Raw genomic sequence first — 24,057 nt, forward strand, 5'->3', positions numbered from 1 at the left:
TCAGGGTTAAATGGATTAAGGGCGGTGCAAGATGTGCTTTGTTAAACAGATGCTTGAAGGCAGCATGCTCGTTAAGAGTCATCACCACTCCCTAATCTCACGTACCCAGGGACACAAACACTGCAGAAGGCCACAGGGACCTCTGCCTAGGAAAACCAGAGACCTTTGTTCACGTGTTTATCTGCTGACCTTCTCTCCACTATTGTCCTACGACCCTGCCACATCCCCCTCTTTGAGAAACACCCAAGAATGATCAATAAATACTAAAAAAAAAAAAAAAAAAAGAGAACTCCTCCTCTAACCTGAAATCATAAATGTATTCTCCTATACTGTCTTCTTAAAACACCACAGTTTTGCATTCCATATGTCTTCAGTCCACCTAGAATGAATTTCAGTGAAGGATGGAACAGGAATTCAATCATTTTGTTTTTTATTTGTCTTAAGCTGTCTCTCAGCATTGTTCGTGGAAAATAACCTCTTAATGGTGTTAGTTTCCTTTGCCTAGTTTGGCATATAATAGACCTCTGTGAATGAATTTGAATAAAGGATAATATTTTGGTAGTGTGAAACTCTTTCTATAGGTTCCTTGTGGTTTTCAAATATATTGTCTAATTTACTAGTTGATTTTTTATTCTGTACACCTTATGTTCTGTTTTACTTAATTATAAGGGCCTCTCATTTACCACTGAAATCCTATTGGCACTAAATAAATATTTGTCAAATTTTCTTTACATCTGTTTTAAATTTCCTTTTATTGTAGTGGTCTTTATAGTTATGAGACTTGCTTGATACATTTTCTTGAGCTCTTTGTCTTAGACTGTGTTTCTTAACTCTAACATAACATTATAGTCACCTGAAGAGATTTTAAATGCTACCTGTCATTTGGGCTCTACCCCTGGCCCAGTTAAATTAGTATTTTTAAAGTTTCCCAGTTGACTTTTGTGTAGTTCAGGTTGAGAAGCACTGGTCGGAGACATGACTGGATACTTTTGGTTCTTCAGATTTCTCTTAGGTAAGTTTTTCTTTTTTGCAAAGCCCCTTTTGATTTTCCAAGTTTAGAAGGAATTTCTCTTTTTGACAGATTTTATGAAACTTTTACTCTTTGACATTTAAAAACATACATAGAAAGTTTCTGAAGATTGTTACATAATTGTTATTTATGGCTGAAATTTTTTGTCCCATCACATCTTGTATTCCATGCAATCAAATTCAACAGATATTTATTATCCTTTGTGCCAGGCATTATGCAAGGGCTTGGTGAATAAGAGAAGGTCTTTGACTTTCTGGAGCTTATAGTCTATACTTGTAAGTAATCATAAGTATAATGAGCTCTCCAAAAGAGGTGGGGGTATAGGGTTCTGTGCAGTTGTACTGCCTGGAGGGTTGAACCTATTCTGTGAGTCAGGGAATGTCTCCCTGAAGTAACATTTAAGCTGAGACTTTAAGAAGAAGTTCAGAAAACACATTCTTTAGATAAACTGGACTTTTTCAAAATTAAAAACTTGTGTTTCAAAGGACATTATTGAGAAAGAAGACTTTCTTGAATGGGAGAAAATATTTGCAAATCCTGTATCAATAAAGGGTCTACTACTATCAGAAGGTATAAAGAACTCATACAACCCAACAGACAGACAACTCAATTAAAAAATGGGCAGAAGATATGAATAAACAATTCTCCAGAGGAGATATACAAATGACCAACAAGCACATGAAAAGATGTCCAACTTCGGCTGGGTGCAGTGGCTCACACCTTTAATCCCAGCACTTTGGGAGGCTGAGGCAGGTGGATTACCTGAGGTCAGGAGGTGTAGACAAGCCTGGCCAATGTGGTGAAATCCCGTCTCTACTGAAAATGCAAAAATTAGCCAGGTGTGGTGGTGAGCGCCTGTAATCCCAGCTACTTGGGAGGCTGAGGCAGGAGAATCACTTAAACGCTGGAGGTGGAGGTTGCAGTGAGCTGAGATTGTGCCACTGTACTCCAGCCTGGCCAACAAGAGCGAAAGTCCGTCTCAAAAAAAAAATAAAAAAAAAAGTCCAACTTCACTGGGCATTAAGAAAATGTAAATCAAGCTCTCCTACTCCCCCTCACCCTCTCCCTCCCTTCGGGTCTCCCTCTGTTGCCGAGGCTGGACTGTACTGCCGTGATCTCAGCTCGCTGCAACCTCCCTGCCTTGGGCTCCCATGATTCTCCTGCCTCCGGTCTGCCGAGTGCCTGGGATTGCAGGCACGCGCCGCCATACCTGACTGGTTTTTGTATTTTTGGTGGAGACGGGGTTTCACTGTGTTGACCGGGCTGGTCTCCAGCTGCTGACCTCGAGTGATCTGCCTGCCTCGGCCTTCCGAGGTGCTGGGATTGCAGACGGAGTCTTGCTCACTCAATGCTCAACGTTGCCCAGGCTGGAGTGCAGTGGCGTGATCTCAGCTCGCTACAACCTCCACCTCCCAGCCACCTGCCTTGGCCTCCCAGAGTACTAAGATTACAGCCTCTGCCCAGCCACCACCCCGTCTAGGAAGTGAGGAGCGTCTCTGCCTGGCCACCCATCCTCTGGGATGTGAGGAGCCCCTCTGCCCGGGCGCCCTGTCTGGGAAGTGAGGAGCGCCTCTGCCCGGCCGCCCCGTCTGGGAAGTGAGGAACGCCTCTGCCTGGCCGCCCCATCTGGGAGGTGAGGAGCGCCTCTGCCCGGCCACCCATCATCTGAGAGGTGAGGAGCGCCTCTGCCTAGCCGCCCCATCTGGGATGTGAGGAGCACCTCCGCCCGGCTGCCCTGTCTGGGAACTGAGGAGTGCCTCTGCCCAGCCACCCCATCTGGGAACTGAGGAGCGCCTCTGCCCGGCCACCCCATCTGAGGAGTGAGGAGCACCTCTGCCTGGCAGTCGCCCCGTCTGGGAAGTGAGGAGCGCCTCTGCCCGGCAGTCGCCCCATCTGGGATGTGAGGAGCGCCTCTGCCTGGCCGCCCCGTCTGGGAAGTGGGGAGCGAGGAGTGCCTCTGCCCGGCCGCCCCATCCGGGAAGTGGGGAGCACCTCTACCCAGCTGCCCCCTCTGGGAGGTGAGGAGCGCCTCTGCCCGGCCGCCCCTTCCGGGAGGTGAGGAGCGCCTCTGCCCGGCCGCCCCGTCCGGGAGGTGAGGAGCGCCTCTGCCCGGCCGCCCTTCGTCTGGGAGGTGAGGAGCGCCTCTGCCCGGCCGCCCTTCGTCTGGGAGGTGAGGAGCGCCTCTGCCCGGCCGCCCTTCGTCTGGGAGGTGAGGAGCGCCTCTGCCCGGCCGCCCTTCGTCTGGGAGGTGAGGAGCGCCTCTGCCCGGCCGCCCTTCGTCTGGGAGGTGAGGAGCGCCTCTGCCCGGCCGCCCTTCTGCCCGGCCGCCCTTCGTCTGGGAGGTGAGGAGCGCCTCTGCCCGGCCGCCCTTCGTCTGGGAGGTGAGGAGCGCCTCTGCCCGGCCGCCCTTCGTCTGGGAGGTGAGGAGCGCCTCTGCCCGGCTGCCCTGTCTAGGAAGTGAGCACCTCTGCCCGGCTGCCCCGTCTGGGAGGAGAGGAGCGTCTCTGCCCAGCCGCCCCGTCTGGGAAGTAAGGAGCGCCTCTGCCCGGCTGCCCTGTCTGGGAAGTGTACCCAACAGCTCCGAAGAGACAGCGACCATCGAGAACGGGCCATGATGACGATGGCAGTTTTGTCAAAAAGAAAAGGGGGAAATGTGGGGAAAAGAGAGATCAGATGTTACTGTGTCTGTGTAGAAAGAAGTAGACATAGGAGACTCCATTTTGTTCTGTACTAAGAAAAATTCTTCTGCCTTGGGATGCTGTTAATCTATAACCTTACCCCAAACCCGGTGCTCCCTGAAACATGTGATGTGTCCACTCAGGGTTAAATGGATTAAGGGCGGTGCAAGATGTGCTTTGTTAAACAGATGCTTGAAGGCAGCATGCTCGTTAAGAGTCATCACCACTCCCTAATCTCAAGTACCCAGGGACACACACACTGCAGAAGGCCGCAGGGACCTCTGCCTAGGAAGACCAGAGACCTTTGTTCACGTGTTTATCTGCTGACCTTCTCTCCACTATTATCCTATGACCCTGCCATCCCCCTCTTTGAGAAACACCCAAGAATGATCAATAAATACTAAAAAAAAAAAAAAAGAAGAAAGAAAATGTAAATCAAAACAGTGAGATACCACTTCACACTCAGCAGACAGCTATCATAAAAAAATTAGAAAATAACAGGTATTGGTGAGATGAGGTAGAAATGGTAACCAAAAGGTGTAAACAACCCAGATTTCCATTAACAGTTGAATGGATAAACGAATTGTGTTATACACATATAAAAGAATAATTTCCAGCCGTAAAAAGGACTGAAGTACTGATACATGCTACAACATGGAGGCACCTTGAAAACATCATGTTAAATAAACCAGAAACAAAAGTTAACACATTGTGTGATTCCTTTCATATTCAGAATAAGCAATCCCATAGAGACAGGAAGCAAATTAGTGGTTGCCAGGGAACTGGGGAGGGGGAGATAGGAGGAGATTATTTAAAGGGTATAGGGAGGTGGTGGTTGTATGACATTGTAAATGCACTAAATGCCAGTGAATTGTATACTTTAAAATGGTTAATTATATAAATTTCACTTCCAAAAAAAGTACATAAACCTGATTAGATTTTTAAAACTTGTATGACCATACAGTTTTAAGTGCATAAGTATTTTTTCTGAGTGGAGTTGGTCAACCTAAATAAAAAACAGAGAGAGGTTCCCTAGAAGAAAATGATGGTTATTTGGCAACAGCATTGCAGTGGGAATGTACTTGCCGTGGTAAACTATGTATATATTCAAGGACGTAAAGGAAGACAAAGATTTTTAAAGGGAAAAGGAGGATTATGTAATTGTTTTAAAATGATTATGATAGGCTACAGAGGTCAATAACAAGAGTGATGCCAGTCCAAGTTTGGACGGGCAGTTGCTGGGCAGATGTCCTTGCGGAAGTATTTTTTGTGTAAGATTGCAGTGCCTTTGAGCAAGCAAGGCTGTGGTTTTTGCAGAATCTTTTGTGATAGGTTTTGTTTAAGTATACAAGTGTGAGAACCCTCTTAGCCTTTCCAGCTCTATATGTCAGATTTTTTAATACACTAGTGACTTCATTTTGATTCTGACAACTTTCACAAATTATTACAATTGTTGTTGCATAATAAATATTTTACAGGTTTTGTTCAATATTAAACATTAAAAATGAAATTTATTGGAAATTCATCTTCTAATGGTATGGACTTTTAAAAAATGCCATTTAGTCTGTATGTCCATGGATGACTGCTACATGAATGAATGCTACAAGGGTTCAGCATAAATTCTGTTCCTGTTTTATGATTTATTAGACTCAATTGCTGAGAAACCTTGTTGATGTAATAAAATGGTAATGGAAGGAGTTTAGTTATAGCAATGTCACTCAGTTTTTTGAGCTTCTGAGTCATGCACTAAAAAGCACATAGTAATTTAGCATAAAATTGACTTTTAATGATTAATTGACTCATAACTCAGGTTTTCCTTCAGTGTTTTTGAAACGTGAAGAATTGGAAAACAGTTCACTTGCATAATAATTTGGTAATCATTAGAGTAATTTACTACTTTCTCAACACCTCCACCAGCATTTCCAGTCCACCTTGTGTTTAGTGCTTCAGAAATTTTTGCCTGTCAGGGAACTACCATGGTAATAAGAGACATAGGTTAGGGGAATGTTTTTCTTTTGTAAAATGGAAAAGCATTATTTTTAAAGGGAAAAAGGGAAAGATGAGTTCTCGTGACACAGACAGAGTAGTTTTTGAAATGACTACCTGTGAAAGATGAAAATTTTCTGATGCTGTTAAAGCTAACTGTGCACTTGGACCTCTTCAAATCTTTGTGTACCTGGACAGTACCGTACTCTTTCCGAGGTTTTATATAAAGTGCTGCTTACAGCCTGCCCTCAGCTACGAATCTTTGAATAACTTAAAACTCCTGTGCACTGTGAAAAAAAAGAGGTGAAATTTAAAAAAAGTAAAATTTGACCCTAAAGCTCTGTCTTTGAAAATGGCTTTTTAAATTTTGTGTCTGTAATAAATGTGGAGTTAATACAAAATTCTTAAATTAGATTGAGTCAGGAGTTTCAGCTTTTCTCCTCATTCCTTTTCTAAAAATTTTCCCAGGTCAATGAGTGGTCATTGAAGATAAGAAAGGAAATGAGAGTTGTTGACAGGCAAATAAGGGGTAAGTTATCATTTTATGTCTTCTATTTTTCACCCTCTTGGTATATTTGGCTTCAGTTCATAAAAATAAACTGCATTTATATATCATAAGACATAGTTTATTCCTATATCAGTTATTTATAGCTGTCTGACTGATTTTGCTTTTTAATTCTGTAATCAGTATTAAAAAAAGATAATGAGTTAGAAGAAACTTTATATTTTGGAAGAGCAAAAGAAACCTCTTGCTACTTATAAAGAAATGCCTTTTATGGAATTCAAATTAAATAAATTATACATAAGTAAGAAATACAATTTCATTGTCACTGCTCTATTTATCTTAGCATGACTGTAAATTGAGGACAGTATGTTTATAAATAAAGTTGATTTTTTTTGTTTAGTACCATTTAAGGTGATTTGCAAAGGGATGGTAATATTTAAAACTTTTAAGGTTTTAAACACGTTCGTGATTGGAGAAGAGTTAATATCATAAAGGTATCCTAGTATCACTTTCTTTGAAAAGAATTGGAGAGGGAAATTCCACTCCCAGCCATGAAGGAGTAATTGCTTTTCAACTTGCATTCTCATCGTAAATAAAAATTTGGACAAAGCAAGAGAGAAAAAAACTGGACAAAAGTCTGTGAAACAGCTGTTTTCAAACATTGGACAGCTGGCAGTACAGGGTTGTGATCACTGAGAGAATAGAAACAAAGACAGAGAGTCTTAATATGACACTGTCATTCTGCTTGGAGATACTTTCTGGATTATAGCCCATGGAAGGACATTCCAAGCAGAGCATAGTGGTTTCACTGGGTTGAGAATAGAGATAAGGGTTCAGGGAGTGGCTGGAATTTGTGGGGCCGAGTATCAGAGAGAATGGAAATACTCAGAGAAAGAACTTCAAATGTCTCCATAGGATCCATTGGAGTCTGGCTGAATACTAAGCTGTGCATGCTTAGAGTGAAATTTCAAGAGACTGGGCAAAGAACAATTACTAGGAACAGAACAACTACCAGGAAGCTGTAAGCTGAATAATTCTTAGAGCTAATAAAGGATTGAGAAGTGGTTGAGCTCTGATCAGACACAGAAAAGAGACTTTGTTGAACCTCTGGGATGTTCAGTAGAGACCTCAGAAGAGTCACACCTTAATAATAAGGATCAGGTAGGTAGTCCTAGAAAAAAGGCTACCACAAGCCCATACCAACCAACCAACAAGACTTAAAAGACTTCACGGCTGATTTGCAGGTAATTTGACTGCCTGCCAAAGTAAAGATTAACACTCTTTAAGGGAAGACTACAAAATGCAGGCACCCAACAATGAAACATATACAGTGGCCAGCATCCAATAAGATACTATTATGAAGAAGCAGGAAAATGTGACCCCAAAACAGGAGAAAAGCCAGGTAATAGAAATAGATTAAAAAAAAAAAACACCCAAAACCCCCACAAAAAAAGATGATTGAATTTGCAGTCAAGGATTTTTAAGCAGCTATTATAAATATGTTGAGATTAAAGGATAACTTAAACATAATGAGGAGATAAATACAAAATACAGAAAACAACAAAATGGAATTTCTAGAGTTGAAAGATCTGAAATGAAGTGAAATTAAGTGAAGAATCACTGAATGGGTTTAACAGCAAATTAGACACTACAGAAAACAAGATCAGTGAAATTGAAGATATACAGAATCCAAAATGTTCAAATGAACATTTCCTTTGAGTATCCTGTCAGCAACCCAAATATTTCAGATTTTGGATTTCGGATTTTCTGATTAGGGATACACAACTGGTATGATACATGGTATGATGCAAACATTCCAAAATCTAAAGCCTGAAAGACATTTGGTCCCAAGCATGTTGGATAAGAGATATTCAACCTGTAATACAAATTATCCAAACTGTAGTACAGACAGAAAAAAGAAAAAAACAACAACACAGAGCTTCTAGTATCAAGTGAGCTAATGTGTGTAATTTGAGTCTCAGGAGAAGAGGGGTCAGGAAGGATCATATGAAATTGTAGCTGAATGTTTTTCAAACATGATGAAAACTGTTAAGCTTGCAGATCCAAGGAACTCATCTCCAAATTGAATAAACACAAAACTGTACAAAGGCAAAGCATAATCAAATTACTGAAAACCAAAAAGATTACTGAAAACCAAAAAGATAACCCCCCAAAAAGACAAATTTAGGTTCAATAAACAGTGGTAAGAATGATTTAAAAATTCTTATTAGAAACGATGCAAACTAGAATATCTTTCATATGGTGAGAAAAACCCCACAAAACAACCCTATGTTATCCTAGACTTAAGTCCAATGAAAATAACATTCATAGGTGAAGGTGAAATAAAGATATTTTCAAACAAAAGCCAGAAAGAATTTGTTGCCGATACAATAAATGTTAAAAGAAGTTGTAGGCTGAAGAAAAATCATACCAGATACAAACTTGGATTTATATGAAGGAATAAAGCATGCTGGAAATGGTAAATATGTAAGTAAATATAAATTATTTTTTCCTCTTAAGAATGTTTTTAACTTACTGACTCTTGAAAGTAAAAATAATAATGTATTGTGGGGCTTGTAACATGTAGAGGTAAAATGTATGACAATGATAATAATTGATCAGTGTCAAAAATAAATGTTAGAAACTTCATAAGTTTCATTAGTGTCTCACAGCCTTGCATATTCCTTTTTTGTGCTATGCTTACTGTAATTCTTCTCACATCCATAGCTCATTTTTCCTTTTAAATGATGATCTTCAAGCCCAATATCTTTCATGTAGGTTTCCTGTTATTTGTCATTAATAGTAATTTATTAATTTACTCTAACATGATATAGGAAAAAGATCATGGATTTTGGAGTCTTAACATTACCAGGTTTAAACTCTGATATGACCTGTCCTTAGTAAACTTCTTTGAATCTCATAGAATTGTTGTGACAGTTAAGTCTGTGAATATGTATAAAGTGTTTAGGACAGTACCTGGCATGCAGTAGAGACTTCACTACTTGATGGTGATACCAAAAAAGGGGATGGGGCACTTTGATAAAGTGTGACTATGAAGTAATGTGATTGCTTTAAATGTTACTTGTGAAAGAAAGCATGTGAGGATTTATCACAGAAACACTATCAGGATCTTTCATTTGGTTTTATGCTAGCAGTCAAGGTGAATGGATTTAAAAAGAAATACTAGTGTAAAAATGAGCAACTGAAAAATGAATTTATGTTCTCAGAAGTCAAGCTATTGGCTATGCTTACTGGGGGGGGGAAATGGTGGATTAAAGGTAACGTAAGGGGGCCTTGTGGCATGTTGGTAATATTCTGTTTCTTAATCTAGGTCCTGGTTACATGAGTGTGTTTAATTTGTGAAAATGTATATAGCTGTACAGTTATGTTTACTTTTCTGTATATATGTTATACTTAAATAACAAGTTAAAGAAAAATAATAGCAACTTAAAGCAAAATATAACTATAGGGAGTTCTAGCTTCTCATGGAAGATTTATGGTAGTCCACATTTTTAGTTTTCAGTCAAATGTAACACATTTTGAACACTCATTATAGGCAATAATTGGAAAGAATTTAGGTAATTCATTTCATCTGCTCCTCAAATGAAAATAGTCAGCTTGGGTGAGCACTCATGACTATAAAGGTAGTTATACACATGTGAAAATGCAGAAAAGTAGAAAGTTAAAATCACCCTGAAGTTCGACCACTTAGAGATAACCACCACAAACACTTTGGTGATCATCCTTTTCCAGATATATTTGTCTCTGTTTTTGTATTTATACCCAAACGTTTGTTTATAAGTGAGTCATACTAGTCTTGCTGCTGATTTTTATTTATTTTTATTGTAAAATTTACATAAAATAAAGCTGACCATCTTAACCATTTTTAAGTGTACAGTTCAGTGGCATTAGGTGCATTCATAATGTTGTGCAACCATCACCACTATCCATCTCCAGATCTGTTTCCTCATCCATACTGAAACTCTGTACCTATTAAACAATAACTTCCTATTTCTCTCTACCCCCAGCCCCTGGTAACCACTATTCTACTTTTTGTATCTAAGTATTTGACGATTCTAAGTACCTCATATAAGTAGAATCAAATAATTTTTGTCTTTTTGTGTCTGGCTTATTTCACTTAACGTAATGTTTTTAAGGATCATCCATGTTGTAGCAGGTATCAGAATTTCATTCCTTTTTAAGGCTGAGTAATATTCCGTTGTCTGTATATACCATATTTTATTTATATACTCATCTGCTGATGGACATTTAGATTGTTTCCACCTTTTGGCTATTGTGAATAATGCTGCTATGAAGATGGATGTACAGATATCTGTTTTGCTTTCAATTCTTTTCAGTACTTTTGCATACATAAACGAAAGTAGCATTACCGGATCAAATAATTGTATATTTAATTTTGGGGGGAACCATTTACTGTTTTCCATGGCAGCTGTGCCATTTTACATTCCTATCATCAAGAGCTAGGCTACTCAAAAGTAACTGTATATATGAGGGAATGTAGAAGTCACTGTGCATGCCCAGGGAATGGTACAGGCTCATAAAATAGCTCAGAAGACCTTGAGTTTATACCTTGTGCTGATCTTTACTACAGACACCCTATGCCAATTTTAAAAAAGCAAAAAAGAAAACCAAACCAAACCTGATGAGCCCTGGGGAATCAGCATCTGATCTCCAGAGTTACCACATTAGAAGATTCAAACATTCAGTTTTCAACAACGGTAAAATCATAAGGCATACAAAGAAACAGGAAAATATGGCCTACTCAAAGCAGGAAAAAGTAAGTCACCAGAAACTTGCTGAGAAAGACTAGATGGTAGATTTGCTAAACAAAGACTTAAAGCAAGTATCGATGTGCAAAGAACTAAAGGAAAATGTGGATTAAGTTAAAAAAAAAGTGTGAACAAAATGGAAATAATCGATGGAAAGCTAGAAAACAAGAAAAGAAACCCCAAAATTCCAGAGCTGAAAAGTACAATAACTGAAGTGAAAACCTTACTAGAATGATTCAGAAGCATATTTGAGCAGGTAAAATAAAGCATCAGCAGACTTCAAAATAGACCAATTGAAATTATCAAGTCTGAGGAACAGAAAGAAAAAAAAGAGACTGGGTGCAATGGCTAACGCCTGTAATCCCAACACTTTGGGAGGCTGAGGCAGGTGTGTTGCTTGAGGCCAGGAGTTTGAGACCAGCCTGGGCAACACGGCAAAACCTCATCTCTACAAAAAATAAAAACAAAAATTAGCCAGGTGTGGTGGTACATGCCTGTAGTCCTACCTACCCAGGAAGTTGAGGCTGTAGTAAGCCATGATCATGCCATTGCACTCCAGCATGGGCAACAGAGCAAGACCCTGTCTATTGAAAAAAAAGAAAAAGAAAAAAAAATGAGCAGAGCCTAAGAGACCTGTCAGACATCATCAAGTAGACCAACATGCATTGTGGAAATTTTAGGAGAAGAGAGAGAGAAAGGTGCAGAAAGATTATTTGAAGAAATAATGGCTGAAAACTTCCTAGATTTGATGAAAGATAGGAATATAAACATCCAAGAAGTTCAGTGAACTCCAGGTAGGATAAACTCAAGTGAGATCTTGCCAAGAAAGACACATTATAATCAAACTATAGAAAGCCATAGACAGTGAGAGAATCTTAAAAGGAGCAAGAGAGAAACATACAAAGGATCCTCGTAAGATTTTAGAAGATTTCTCATCCGAAACATTAGAGGCCAGAAAGCAGTGATTCAATACTGAAAGAAAAGGCCTATCAACCAAAATTTTATGTCTAGCAAAACTGTCAGATAAACAAAAGCCATGGGAGTTTATTACAGCTAGACCTGACTTGCAAGAGGTAATAAAGGGAGTCCTTCAGGTTGAAATGAAAGGACATTATACAGTAACTTGACGATGTATGAAGAAATAAGTATCTCCATTAAAGGTAGATTCATGGACAATTAGAAAGGTTGATAACTCTACTTTTTGTATTCTACATGATTTAAGAGACATGAATAAGAAATAAAAGGTAGTCTGTTTTTGGACACATAGTGCCTAAATGTAACATTGTGACATCAGTAACTGAACTGGGGTAGAGACAGAGTTTTATGAGAGCACAGTTTTCTTACTGCTTTTGAAATTAAGCTCATGCAGGCTGGGCGCAGTGGCTTATGCCTGTAATCCCTGCACTTTGGGAGGCCAAGGTGGGCGGATCACCTAAGGCCAGGAGTTCGAGACCAGACTGACCAACATGGTGAAACCCCACTTCTACTAAAAATACAAAAATTAGCTGGGCATGTGGTGCGCGCCTGTAATACCAACTACTGTGGAGGCTGAGGCAGGAGAATCGCTTGAACCTGGGGGCCGGAGGTTGCAGTGAGCTGAGATCATGATGCCACTGCACTCTAGCCTGAGTGATAAAGTGAGACTCAAAAAAAAAGAAGCTCATGCAGATTCACATTAGAGTGTTATAAGTTTAGGATGTTAAGCATAATCCTCGTGGTATCCACAAAGAAAATGGCTGTACAAAAGGAAATAAGAAGGGAATAAAAACATTTCATTAACCAAAAAAATCAAGTAAACACACAAGAAAACATTAATGCAGGAAATAAGGGACAAAATAGCTATGACATACAGAAAATAAATGGCAAGTTGGCAGAAGAAAATTTGTCCTTATCAATAATTCCTTTTTTTTTTTTTTTTGGAGATAGGGTCTTGCTCTGTCACCCAGGCTGGAGTGCAGTGGCGTGATATGGCTCACAGCAGCCTCGACCTCCTGGGCTCTAGCAATCCTCCCATCTCAGCCTGCCAAGTACCTGGGACTATAGATGCATGCCACTGCACCAGCTAATTTTTATATTTTTTGTAGAGACAGGGTTTCATCATGTTGCCTAGGCTAGTCTGGAACTCCTGGACTCAAGCAATCCTCCTGCCTTGGCCTCCCAAAGTGCTAGGATTACAGGCATGAGCCACTGTGCCCAGCCCACAGTAATTACTTTGAATGTAAATGGAGTTAAAGTCTCTAATCAAATTGGCAGAATGGATTTTACAAAACATAATATTATATTTAAAAACATATATACTGTCTACAAGAGTGAGACTTTAGATCCAAAAACACAAATAGATTGGAAGCAAAAGGATGGAAAAAGATATTTTGTGGACATAGTAAATAAAAGCAGGGACAGCTATGTTATTATCAGATAAAATAGATTTTAAATAAAGATTATATGAGACAAAGAAGGACATTATATATTAATTAAAGATTAAATACAGCAAGAAGATAATACAAGTGTACATATTTTTGTATACAGTAACAGACTGTCAAAACATATGCAGCAAAAGTGGACAGAATTGAAGACAGAAATAGTTCTTCCATAATAGTTAGATAATACTGCACTGTCAACAATGGGTATATCAACTAGATAGGAATTAGGTAGGAAAACAGGGGACTTGAAGAACGAAGGCAGAAGTGCAGTGGCTCACACTTGTAATCCTAGCACTTTGGGAGGCCGAGGCAGTTGGATCACCTGATGTCAGGAGTTTGAGACCAGCCTGGCCAACGTGGCGAAACCCCGTCTCTACTAAAAATACAAAAATTGCTGGGTGTCATGGTGTGTGCCTGTAATCCCAGGTACGGGAGGCTGAGGTAGGAGAATTGCTTGAACCTGGGAGGTGGAGGTTGCAGTGAGCCGAGATTGTGCCACCACAGTCCAGCCTGGGAGACAGGCTCCGTCTCAAAAAAAAAAAAAAAAAGAAAAGAAATAAAGCAATTGGATCTAAAGATGTATACAGAATACTACCCAACAACAAACTACACATTCTTCTCACATATACACAAGACATTCTTTAGGATAGACCATATGTTAGACTGTAAATCAAGTCTCAGTCAAATTTAAAAGATATATAAGGTATCTTCTTTGACCACAACAGGATGAAATTAGAAATCAGTAACAGAAAGAATACTGGAAAATTCACAGACGTATGGAAATTAAGCAACACATTCTTAACCAATGGGTGAAAAAAGAAATCACAAAGGAAATCAGAAAATACTTACAGACAAGTAAAAACCAAATCAGAACATACCGAAAGTTAGAAGGTGCAGCAAAAGCAACACTCAGAGGAAAATTAATACCTATAAATGCTTACATTAAGAATGAAGGCCAGGTGTGGTGGCCTTAATCCCAACACTTTGGGAGGCCAAGGCGGGCAGATCACTTGAGCCCAGGAGTTTGAGGCCAGCCTGGGCAACATGGTGAAACCCTGTCTCTATCAAAAATACAAAAATTAGCTAGGTGCTGTGGTCTGTGGGTAGTCGCAGCTACTTGGGAGGCTGAGGAGGGAAGATTGCTTGAACCCAGAGGCAGAAGTTACAGTGAGTTGTGATGGTGACCAACCTTGCACTCCAGCCTGGGTGACGGGAGTGAAACCCTGTCTCAAAAAAAAAATCTCAGATGAGCAACCTGGCTTTCAACTTAAAGGAAACAGAACAAGAACAAAGTCAACCCAAATCTAGCAGAAGGAAGAAAATAATAAAGATTAAAGCAGAGACAGAACAGAAAAAGAATAGAGAGCATTAACAAAATCCATAGTTGGTTCTTGAAAAAGACAACAAAATGTATACACCTTAACTAGATTGACTAAGGAAGAAGAAAAAGTTGAAAGTACTAAAATCAGAGTTGAAAGTGGAGACATTACTACTGATTCCACAGAAATAAAGATTATAAGAATATGATGGACAATTGTATGTTAATAAATTGTGTAACCTAGATGTGATGGACAAATTACTAGAAACATAAAACTTACCAAGATTGAAACATAAAGAAATAGAAAATGTGAACAGACTTATACCTAGTAGGGAGAGTGAATCAGTGATCAAAAATATCCTGACAAAGAAAAGCTGTGGACCTGATGACTTCACTGGTGAATTCTATCAAACAGTTAAAGAAGAACTAACACCAATGCTTCTCAAACTTCAAGAAATTGAAGAGAAGAAAACACTTCCTAATTCATTCTATGTTGCCAGTATTGTCCTGATATCATATCAGACAAAGATGCTGCAAGAAAACTATAGACCAGTGTCTCTTATGAACATTGGTGCAAAAATCTTCAACAGAATACTAGCAAACCAAATCCAGCAACACATTAAAATGAGTATACATCACGGCCAATGGGATTTATCCTGGAATGCAAGAATGATTCAACATGTAAAATTTGATCAGTGTAATATGTCACATTAACAGCATGAAGGGGAAAAGAAACTCACATTATCATCTCAATTGATGCAGAAAAAGCATTTGGCCAAATTTAGCACCCTTTCATGCTAAAAACAACTAGGAATAGAAAGAAATTACCTGAACATAGTAAAAACCATGTATGAAAAAAACCACAGGGACTATCAAAATAAATGGTGAAAGACTAAAAGCTTTTCGTCTAAGATCAGGAACAAGGCAAGGATACCCACTTTTGCCACTTCTCTTTAACACGATACTGAACTTCTAGCCAAAGGAATTGGACAAGAAAAAAAATAGTTAAAAGTATGTAAATTGGAAAGGAATAAGTAAAAATCTCTGTTTGCAGCTGATACTATATGTATAATACCCTAAAGATTTTTCAAAAAAGACCTATTAGAACTAATAAATTCATTAAGCAGCAAGATACAGAATCAGCACCAAAAAAACAATTGTATTTCTCTATATTAACGATGGACAATCTGAAAAGGAAATTAAGAAAACCCATTCTCAATAGCATCAAAAATAATCAAATACTTAGGAATTTACTTAACCAAGGAGGCAAAAGACTTGTATAATGAAAATGATGAAATATTACTGAAAGGAATTGGACATAAATAAATGGAAAGACATCACATTTTCATGTATTGGGGGATTAGATATTGTTAAGATGTCAGTACTACCCAAAGCAATCTTATACATTCAAAGTGCAATCCTTATCAAAATCCCAATGACATTTTTTGTAGAAATAGAGATATCTGTCCTAAAATTCTTATAGAATCTTAAGAGACCCTAAATAATCAAAATAGTCTTAAAAAAAGAAAGTTTGACAACTCACTTCCTGGTTTCAAAACTTGCCACAAAGCTACAGAGATAAAATCAATGTAGTACTGACATAAAGACATATAAACCAATGGAATAGAAATAGGTATCCAGAAAAACTATGTGTCTGTTGTCAACTGATTTTTGGCAAGGGTAGCAAGACCATTCAGTGGAGGAAAGGACAGTTTTCAGCAAATGGTGCTGGGAAAACTGGATATCCGTATGCAAAAGAATTCAGTTGGACCTTTACCTAACAATGTATACAAAAATTAACCCCAAATGGATCAAAGACCTAAATGTAAGAGCTAAAACTATAAAACTCTTAGAAAAAAACACAGGGTAAAACTTCACAACTTGAAGAACAAACTGCTGGGCATGGTGATGTGTGCCTGTAGTCCCAGCTACTCGGGAGGCTGAGGCTGGAAGACCAGTTGAGGCCAGGAGTATGAAGCTGTAATGTGCTATAATCATGCCTGTGAATAGCCACTGCACTACACCCTGAGCAACAGAGATCCATCTCCAAAAAATAAAAAAGAGTGGACAAACTGGACTTCATGAAAATCAAAAATTTTCGTGCATCTTAAAAAGATTACCTGGCAGGGCACAGTGGTTCACGCCTGTAATTCCAGCACTTTGGGAGGCTGTGGTGGGTAGATTGCTTGAGCCCAGGTGTTTGAGACCAGCCTGGGCAACGTGGCGAAACCCCATCTCTACAAAAAAAGAAAAAGAAAAATTGTATATTAAAAAAATAAAAAGATGTTACCAACGGAGAAAAAGGCAACTCATTGAATGGGAGAAAGCATTTGCAAATCATTTATCTGATGAGAGGTTGTATTCAGAATATATACAGAACACCTAAAATGCCACAACAATAAAACGACTTAATTCAAAAATGGGCGAAAGACTTCAATAGACTTTTGGAATTTCTCCAAATAAGCTGTACAAATTGTCAGTAAGTACATGAAAAGATGTTTAACATCACTAATTATTAGGGAAATGCAAATCAAAACGACTTCATACCCATTAGGATGACTACTATCAAAACAACAACAACAAAACCCCCAGGAAATAACCAGTGTTGGTGAGTATGTGGTAAAATTGGAACTTTGTATACTGTTAGTGAGAATGTAAAATGATGTAGCCACTGTGAAAAACAGTACAGCTGTTCCTCAAAAAATTAAAAATAGAATTACCCTGTAACCTAACAGTTCTACTTTTAGGCATATACACAAAAGAAAGCAGGGTCTCAAAGACATTTGTACATTCATGTTCTTCACAATAGCTAAAAATTGGAAGTAACCGAAGTGTCCATTGACAAATGAATGGTTAAGTAAAATGTCGTATATACATACAATGGAATATTATTGAGCCTTAAAAAGAAAGTTCTGACATATGCTACAAAATGCTTGAACCTTAAAAATATTATGCTTAGTGAAATAAGCCAGTCAGAAAAAGAAAAATATTATGATTCCACTTAAAGGAAGTACCAAGGGTAGTAAAATTCGTAAAGACAGAAAATAGAATGGTGGATGCCAGGAGTTAGGGGAAAGGAGAAATGGGGAGTTACTGTTCAATGGGTGCAGAATTTTAGTTTTGGGAAAGATGAAGAGTTCTGGGCCAGGTGCGGTGGCTCATGCCTGTAATTTCAGCACTTTGGGAGGCCGAGGCAGGTGGATCACCTGAGGTCAGCAGTTCGAGACCAGCCTGGCCAACATGGTGAAACCTCATCTCTGCTAAAAATGCAAAAATTAGCCAGGCATCGTGGTGGGTTCCTGTAATCCCAGCTACTTGGGAGGCTGAGGCAGAATCACTTCAAACCCGGGAGGTGGAGGTTGCAGTGAACTGAGACCGCACCATTGCACTCCAGCGTGGGCAACAAGAGTGAAACTCCATCTCAAAAAATAAAAAAAAAAAGAGTTCTGGGTGTCTGGGTGGAGGTGACGGTTGCACAACAATGTGAATGTTACTTTATTCCACTGATTGTATACTTAAAAATGGTTAAGATGGTATATTTTATGTATTTTACCACAGTTTTAAAAATTGGAGAAAACACTACTGATCATAAAGCATATAATAAAGACTTATCTTACCTTTAGCTGATGCCGGTATGAGACTTATAATATGTTCAGGCTTTCCTTAAGTTGCAGGTTTTTAGAAATGATTGGTGACTGTATAGAAACTGTACTCTTATAATTGTGGGAATACTACTTATTGATTATTGGAGCAAGCTCTGGAATGCATTTACAGTAATTTTAAAAAAATTCTTAGGTCCAGTACCAACAAAAGTTAGAAAGGTGTTTAGAAATTTTGTCAAGTATAATAGGATCGTACTTTTCTTTTAAACTTTGATGTTGTTTCTGGAAATGATGAATATTCACTATGTTATTTTGATTTTATGTATATCCTTCTATATGTTTTTCTATTTAATAGATACATTTAGATCACAATAAGAATGTATTTGAGTGCCAATAAACCTGACTTACCCTTGATTTTTGGTGTTCTGTTCTAAATTTAGATATCCAAAGAGAAGAAGAAAAAGTGAAACGATCTGTGAAAGATGCTGCCAAGAAGGGCCAGAAGGATGTCTGTGTAGTTCTGGCCAAGGAGATGATCAGGTCAAGGAAGGCTGTGAGCAAGCTGTATGCATCCAAAGCACACATGAACTCAGTGCTCATGGGGATGAAGAACCAGCTCGGTAAGGCTGCACTTACCTTACAGTCACCTCGTAATGCCAGGGTTGCTGTTATTATCAACACGGGTTCCTTGAATAGGAAAAACTCAACTCTGGTTTTTATTCTTTGTATTCTCTTAGTGTTGAGTGTTGTACAAATGCAAAATATAATAATGTTGTTTGTTTTCTTTTGTTAGTATTTTCTAAATAGTAATGAAATCTACATATAAATCTGCTTTGTTTAGAAGTTAGAATGTATTGAACAGTGTTATCACGTGGCCTGAGAATTGAGTTGTAGGAGTAAGAGGCCAGCCTAGATGTTTGGAGGGAGGATGAAGAAAAGAGCTTTCTACCTTTGTCCTAGGTCCAGAGCAGCCCCAGGCAAAATGTTACAACAGGCTGTGGGGCTTTGGTTCACCTCCTTTTCTGCTTCATCTCTGCCTACCTAATGCTTCCTCACATCTTAGGAATCTGTAGACCACGTGATGGGTATTCAGCATACATGTGAACTCTCCATTTTAGATGACTTTTAGGAACTCATGATATTTAAAATAGGAATAAACATTGTTTCCTTTCAGTGTCCAGTACAGTACTGTTTGTGGTCGTTCATCTAGTTGGTTTCTTTTCTTAATTTCCATTAAATTATGAAGTAGTCCTAACTCAGAACTATAGTTCTTTGGTAATGGCAGCAAGTGACTGTCAGATATTTAGATTGAATACAGACTCAGAAATCATGGAGAGGCAGGCATGGTGGCATGCAGTTGTAGTGCCAGCTGCTCAGGAGGCTGAGCAAGGAGAATTATGTGCTTGAGCCCAGGGGTTTGAGGCCACAGTGAGCTCTGATTACACCTGTGAATAACCACTGTGCCTGAGCCTGGACAATAAATATAGCAAGACTGTGTCTAAAAAAGAAATAAATTATGGAGAAATTTTTCACTGAAGAATATTTTCAGCTCGCTGTCAGATACTTCATTGATCACACTCAAAAGAAGTTAGAAGATGAAGTGTTTTAATTTATAGGATGGTGCCAAATGGGTTTCTAATGCATTATTTGGTTGTATTTCGTTCTGAAGGTATTTTCTTCGCATTCAATTTTAACATTCGAATGTGGTTTTAAAATATGCCTAACCATGAATGTATCATTAGTTTCTTTCTCGAGATACTGAAGAGAATAATCACGGGCTGGGAAAGAGTAAAAAAAAAAATGGCGAAATGTTTGTACCACATCATCCTTTAAAAAATCTATCAAGATTATCTTTTATTTATTTATTTTTGTTTTTTTGAGATGGAGTCTTTCTCTGTCACCCAGGCTGGAGTGCAGTGGTGTGATCTCGGCTAAATGCAATCTGCACCTCCCAGGTTCAAGCGATTCGCCCGCCTCATGCTCCCAAGTAGCTGGGATTACAGGTGCCCACCACTACTCCCAGCTAATTTTTGTATTTTTAGTAGAGACGGGGTTTCGTCATGTTACCCAGGCTGGTCTCAAACTCCTGACCTCAGGTGTTCTACCTTCCTCGGCCCTGCAAAGTGCTGGGATTACAGGCATGAGCCACCACTTCCGGCCTATCTTCACTTTTAAATGCCATGTTATTACAGCCCTAAAATGATGATTTTAGGCTCTTGAAATACTGGATATATCACCTAGATATGCCTTTTGATCAAACTGAGTATCAGTGCCATAAAGAAATAGTTTAATCCTGTCATGTTGAAAGCTCAAGTATTATTGTCTTTTATAGCCAGCTTGAAAAATTCAGATTGATTCTCAATTTTTCCTGCAACATACTCAAAAGACACATGTTCAGTTGACCATGATAAGCTTGTTTAAACATTTTTCACTCTTTCCTTATTGCTTATTTTGCCTTTTTCCCTCTATGAATAAAGCAGTGTATGCACAGCCTCTTTTTTTCCAATTGTGGAGATGAAAGCAGAGGATAATGTAATAAGTCTTTATGTACCTATTATACAGAACTAATAAAATTTATCTTTTATTTTTTTTGGTAGAGACGGGGTTTCACCATGTTGCCCAGGATGGTCTTGAACTCCTGAGCTCAAGTGATCCACTGCCTCAGTCTTCCAAAGTGCTGGGATTATAGTTGTGAGCCGCTGCACCTGGCCCAGAACTAATAAAATTTAATGTTTTGTTGTATTTGCCTGCTTCTATATTATATATATATATAAAAAGCATTATTACAAAAGTTGAAACTCCTTTAATACCCCTTCCCAGTTTCATTCTCTTCTCTCCCAACCTCTCCAGAGAAAACCACTATCATGAATCTTAAAATTTTTATGAATGGTATCATACTATAGATACCATTCTGCGTCTTTTTGCTCCATTTATCATTGTTTTTGAAATATGTTCATGTGGATAAATGTAGGCAGGGTGCAGTGGCTCATACCTGTAATGCCAGCCCTTTGGGAGGCTGTGGCAGGAGGATCACTTGAGCCAGGAGTTCAAAACCAGCCTGTGAAACATAATGAAACCCTGTCTCTATAAAACAAGACAAAACAAAACAACAGAAACCACAATAAAATTATCTATGTGTATGTATATATATATATAGAGAGAGAGAGAGAGAGAGCATGCTCTAGTCCATTGATTTGAACTACTAGATGAAATTACATTGATGTATCACATTTTATTTTTCTGTTCCCCTTTTGATGGATATTAAGGTTATTTTCAGTTTTTGCTGTGTGTAAAGGTTTAGGACAGTTGTATACTCAGAAGTAGAATTGCTAAGTAAGTAGCTGGGTTTAAATTTTGCTAGAATTACAAAATTGCTCTCCAAAGAAGCTTTACTAATTTATATTTCCAGCAGCAGTTCATGAGTTCTTTTTTTCCATACCTTTTCACCTTTTTGACTTGGTATTGTCAGACTTTTTTATTTTTGAGAAATGTTATCTTGTGTTAATAGTTCTCTCAGAGCTACTAAACTTGAGCATTCTCTTTTCTTTGCCCTTTCTTCCTGTGTCCTGATTCCAAAATACCTTTTCAGCCAGTTATCGTCATAGTAAGTAATCATTAGTCTGCATGCAAAAACTCTTTTATCATACACTTTCAGCAGTATACATAACAAAAGCTTCCCTGTGCACTGCACATAAGAGCCTATCGTTTAAATGTACACCCATAACAATATGTTAAGTTGTTCATTTCATATATACTGTAGCTTTACCAGAATTGAAAAGTAAAGTATTTGCTCTTTGGCCTCTGAATGTTAAGGTGCTCGAGGGCTCTATTCTAGATCCTCTGCTCCTTTCCATCTTTACTCCCAGTAGTCGATCTTATCTAACCCCATGCCTTTAAATGCCATTGAGTTTTATCTTCAGGGCTGACTTTATCTCTAAGTGCGTAATTGGCATCTCCACTCAGATGTCTCAAGGGGTATCTCAAAATTGATATAAAAAAATCTTGATTTTCCTTCTCCCACCACTTTCTCTTCTTCCAGTCTTTCTACTATGAGAATTTTTTTTATTTTAATTTTTGGCATCATTAAAAAATTAAACATATGTATACTCTGGGTTACATTATAATTGATGAGTTTCATGAGACTTGAATCCCCCATTTGCATTTTTGTTTATGAGGTTTGGTGTCAAATTTCACTGTGGCAATCCAGTGTGAAAAGAGCAAAACCCAACTTACTGTGTAAATGTCCTTGCCGAGGGAATCCCATCTGATGCGAGGATTTTCAGTAGTTTTTTTTTTTTTTTTTGAGACAAGGTCTCGCACTGTCGCCCAGGTTGGAGTGCAGTGGTGCCATCTCGGCTCACTGCAACCTCAGTAGTCTTAATGGAGAAAAGCGGGAAAGGAGTCACCAGACAGATAGATGAGAACAGTATATATATGCATAGTTATCAAGTATTTTACCTGTAGCGTAACCCACATTATAAGTGGTGTTTTAGTTCAGCAAAGTATCACATGAAATTTACGTTGTTAATTTGAATTTTATAGATTTTGAAGTTTTTTGTATTTAATTTTGTTTTTGAAATAGTTTTATAATTGTACAATTATAGGCATTGGGAATTTTTACCCAATTAGTAAAATACACATAATTAAAGCCAACAACAGAAAGTTATTGGTAACAGGGGAACTGTTAACATTTTATTTTTCTTCAGTGGAGGACTGAATCAGTAAATTATGATTTATTTAGGTTTCAGCATAGTATTCAGCTATAGAAAGATGTTAATGATGCATCATTTAATAGGAAAGCAAGTTGCAGAACAGTATATATAGCATGATAGCACTCTGTAAATAAGTAGAGGATGTGTTTGTGTAGTTGTGTAAATAAATGATAAATGGATAAACAGAGGTCTGAAAAAGGTTCACTTCTGAGGAGAGAAGTTGGATTGTTTGAATCATCCTGTATTGTTTTCTTTTTAACTTCTTATTATGGAAATTTTAAGCATATGCAAAAGCAGAGTGAATACCCAAATGAATCTCTATGTACCTATCACCCAGCTTAAACAATTGTCAACTCTTGGCTGATTTTACTGAATTTATATTCATCCCACCTAGTCCCTATATTTTCCTCTGGGAATCCATATACATTTATCCCTCGGTGTCCACAGGGGATTGGTTCCAGGATCCCCACAGATACCAAAATTTGTGGATGCTCAAGTCCCTTATATAAAATGAGGTAGTATTTGCATATAACCTACACATATCTTCCTGTATACTTTAACCTCTAGATTAATTATATAATACCTAATATAATGCAAATGCTATGTAAATAATAGTTATACTATATTGTTTAGGGAATAATGACAAAAAGCTTATACGTGTTTGGTACAGACACAGCCTTTCATTTTTGTTGTTGTTGAATATTTTTGATATTGAATATTTTGTTGTCTTTGGTTGGTTGAATGTACAAACACTGAACCCACAGATATGGAGGACCAACTGTAATTTCATCTATAAGTATTTACATATGGATTTCTAAAAGAAAAGTGTTGTATCCTTCTATTCCTTGGTGCATCCTTTCAGTCCTGGGGACTTGTATCCTACAGTGCTTGGATGTGTGCATGTACATTGCCTTTGCACTGTATTTTCTGTTTCTTTCTGAAAGCGAACAGTCTTAGTTATTGGATTTCTCAGACTGTTCCTTTAATTTTCTTACCTTTCCCGTGTTCCATTTTGA

The 24,057-nt window shown here is 38.3% G+C and overlaps 1 protein-coding gene across 3 annotated transcripts in view; it reads left to right on the forward strand.

Annotated features, from left to right (window-relative positions):
* CHMP3 (charged multivesicular body protein 3) overlaps positions 1–24,057 on the forward strand; it is a 59,174-nt gene that overhangs the window by 14,522 nt on the left and 20,595 nt on the right. For 2 of the 3 annotated variants that reach the window (XM_031007734.3, XM_031007745.3), the window contains exons 2-3: positions 6,163–6,223; positions 18,770–18,949. In XM_031007734.3, the coding sequence (XP_030863594.1) occupies positions 6,163–6,223; positions 18,770–18,949 (241 nt within the window). The remainder of the gene's footprint in view (positions 1–6,162; positions 6,224–18,769; positions 18,950–24,057) is intronic. The other variant, XM_055378214.2, reaches the window with a different exon arrangement.

The sequence above is a fragment of the Gorilla gorilla genome, chromosome 12 (assembly GCF_029281585.2).
Source record: "Gorilla gorilla gorilla isolate KB3781 chromosome 12, NHGRI_mGorGor1-v2.1_pri, whole genome shotgun sequence".
Lineage (NCBI taxonomy): Eukaryota > Metazoa > Chordata > Mammalia > Primates > Hominidae > Gorilla > Gorilla gorilla.